This window comes from Apteryx rowi, unplaced genomic scaffold (genome assembly GCF_003343035.1).
Source record: "Apteryx rowi isolate R43461 unplaced genomic scaffold, aptRow1 scaffold_1277, whole genome shotgun sequence".
In the NCBI taxonomy this organism is placed as follows: domain Eukaryota; kingdom Metazoa; phylum Chordata; class Aves; order Apterygiformes; family Apterygidae; genus Apteryx; species Apteryx rowi.
Genome location: NW_020447505.1, coordinates 15,442 through 17,555, shown reverse-complemented (window position 1 = coordinate 17,555; position 2,114 = coordinate 15,442). Strand labels below are relative to the sequence as shown.

At 68.7% G+C, this 2,114-nt stretch overlaps 1 protein-coding gene across 1 annotated transcript; it reads left to right on the top strand.

Moving 5' to 3' along the window:
* Positions 1-505: 505 nt before the first annotated feature.
* RPS26 (ribosomal protein S26) lies at positions 506-1,716 on the top strand. The gene is made up of 3 exons (XM_026055920.1): positions 506-868; positions 1,365-1,495; positions 1,624-1,716. Exons 1-3 carry the CDS (start codon positions 523-525, stop codon positions 1,657-1,659), a joined length of 513 nt encoding a protein of 170 aa, XP_025911705.1. The 5' UTR covers positions 506-522; the 3' UTR covers positions 1,660-1,716.
* The last annotated feature ends 398 nt before the right edge of the window (positions 1,717-2,114 follow it).

Below are 2,114 nucleotides of genomic sequence, written 5' to 3'. Positions count from 1 at the left end.
GGGGGGCAGAGGGAGGCTATAGGGGACTGCGAGGGGCCATGGGGGGCAGAGGGAGGCAATGGGGGGACTTTGAGGGCCGCTGTGGGGCCGTGGGGGCCCATCTCGGGCAGGGGGGTGCAGTCACAAGGCCATCTGGCCCCATGGGGGGCAGGGGAGATCGTGGGGCCCCACAGGGGTGCAGAGGGGCCTTGTAGGAGTTGCTGGGGTCCACGGTGAGCCCATAGGAATAGGGAGCCTGGAAGTGTCTTGGGTGCTCTATGGGGCAGAGGAGTTGCTGTAGGATGTGGGGGGCTGTAGGGGGTGGGGATCCCTATGGGGAGCGTAGGGTGTTTAGGGACTGGGGGCGCCGTATGTGGCGTTTGGGTGGTGTCTGGGTTGAGAGGGGCCCATGGGGGGTTTTAGGGTGTTCAGGGGAGACCAGAGGCATTGTAGGTCGGGGTGTGGGGTGAGGGGGATGTCTGGGGCAGCTGGCGGTGTTGGGGAGGGAACGGGGAGCCCCGAAGGGGACTGCGGTGGGGCTGGATGCAGGGCGAGGCCTCCCCAGCGGAGGGGTTGAGGCGATGGGGGTCCTGCAGGCCCTGCGGCCCCGGCAGCGGCTGGGGTTGGGGGTCTGCGGCCTGGAGGTGGGGGCGACRCTTTCGGGAGCGGGGCCTTGGTTTCATTCGTTGGTCTCTACCTCCCTGTCACCAGACGAAGAAGAGAAGGAACAACGGGCGGGCCAAGAAGGGCCGTGGGCACGTCCAGCCCATCCGATGCACCAACTGCGCCCGCTGCGTCCCCAAGGATAAAGCAATCAAGAAGTTTGTCATCAGGAACATTGTCGAGGCCGCAGCGGTCAGAGACATCTCCGAGGCCAGCGTCTTCGACTGTAAGGGCCGGGGTGCGGGGGGGGTTCCTTGCCTGCCCGTGCCCACGGAGCCGTGAGGGTGCCTTGGGTTCCCCTTGATTCGGGAGCGGCCTGGGGTGACCTCCCTCCGTCACTGCAGTGGTGGGAGGCGGCTGGGTGCTGTGAACAACTTCATCCCCTTCCGCACACAAGCCGCGGCGGCACCGCCRGGCCGTTCGCATGGGAACAGGCTCCCAGCGCTCCCAGCTCCTGGGGTAGCGCTGAATCGGAAAGAAGCAGGAGGTTAATGGAGCGCTGAGGAGCCGTCACCTGCTGCGCTGCCATTAACATGCTCCGTTGCCTGCCGACTCCCCCCGCACGGGGATGCGGAGGGGACGTGTTTTGCCTGGGGCTTTCTGGGGATAAACAGCAGAGCAGGGGCCGGAAGCTGTGCCGCACGCTGCAGCAGGCGGGAGGGGGGGGCCAAACCCGTGGGGGGGCCCCGTGCTGCTCCCCCTGACGCCGCTCTCRCCCCCAGCCTACGTGCTGCCCAAGCTGTACGTGAAGCTCCATTACTGCGTCAGCTGCGCCATCCACAGCAAGGTGGTGAGGAACCGCTCCCGGGAGGCCCGCAAGGACCGGACCCCCCCGCCCAGGTTCAGACCCGCCGTACGTATCGGCTGTGGGGCAGCCCCCCAAGCCCGCCCCGGAGCCGGGGAGGGGGGCTCCTGCCCCGTCTGGGGGGGGGGATTTTGTGCCCCCGAATCTCGCTAACGCTCTCCCTTTCTCTTTGGCAGGGTGCTGCCCCGCGACCTCCCCCCAAGCCGATGTAAAGAGGCTCCGGCTGAGAATGTGTCTAAAACCAGCCTAAATAAAGGATTCCACAGTGACCCTGCCTGAGCGCGTGTGGGGCTGGGGGGGGCAGCGGCGCAGTGCCCGGGGGCTGCCGAGGGGGTCCCCGAATGGGGGGACGTCCCAGCCCCTTCCTCGCGAGGGGGTCCCGGAGCGAGGGGGGGGAGGCACCTCCGCAGGGCTCCCCGTCCCCGGTGGGGGGCTGCGGGGGCCGGTGCGCGGCGGGGGCTGCTCCCCTTCCCCGGGGGGGCTGCGCGGGGTGTCCCGGGAGCGGCCGGGCCCTCGGTTTTCCGGTCCGGCCGGCAGGTGCTGCTGCGGGTGCTGCTGCCGTTGCTCTTTGCCCCGCTGGCGCTCGCCAAGGCCAACGGTCCTGTTTACGGCAGGGGAGGGAAGGGGTGTGTGCGCCTGCGCCGGTGCAGGGGGGGAAAGCTCCTGC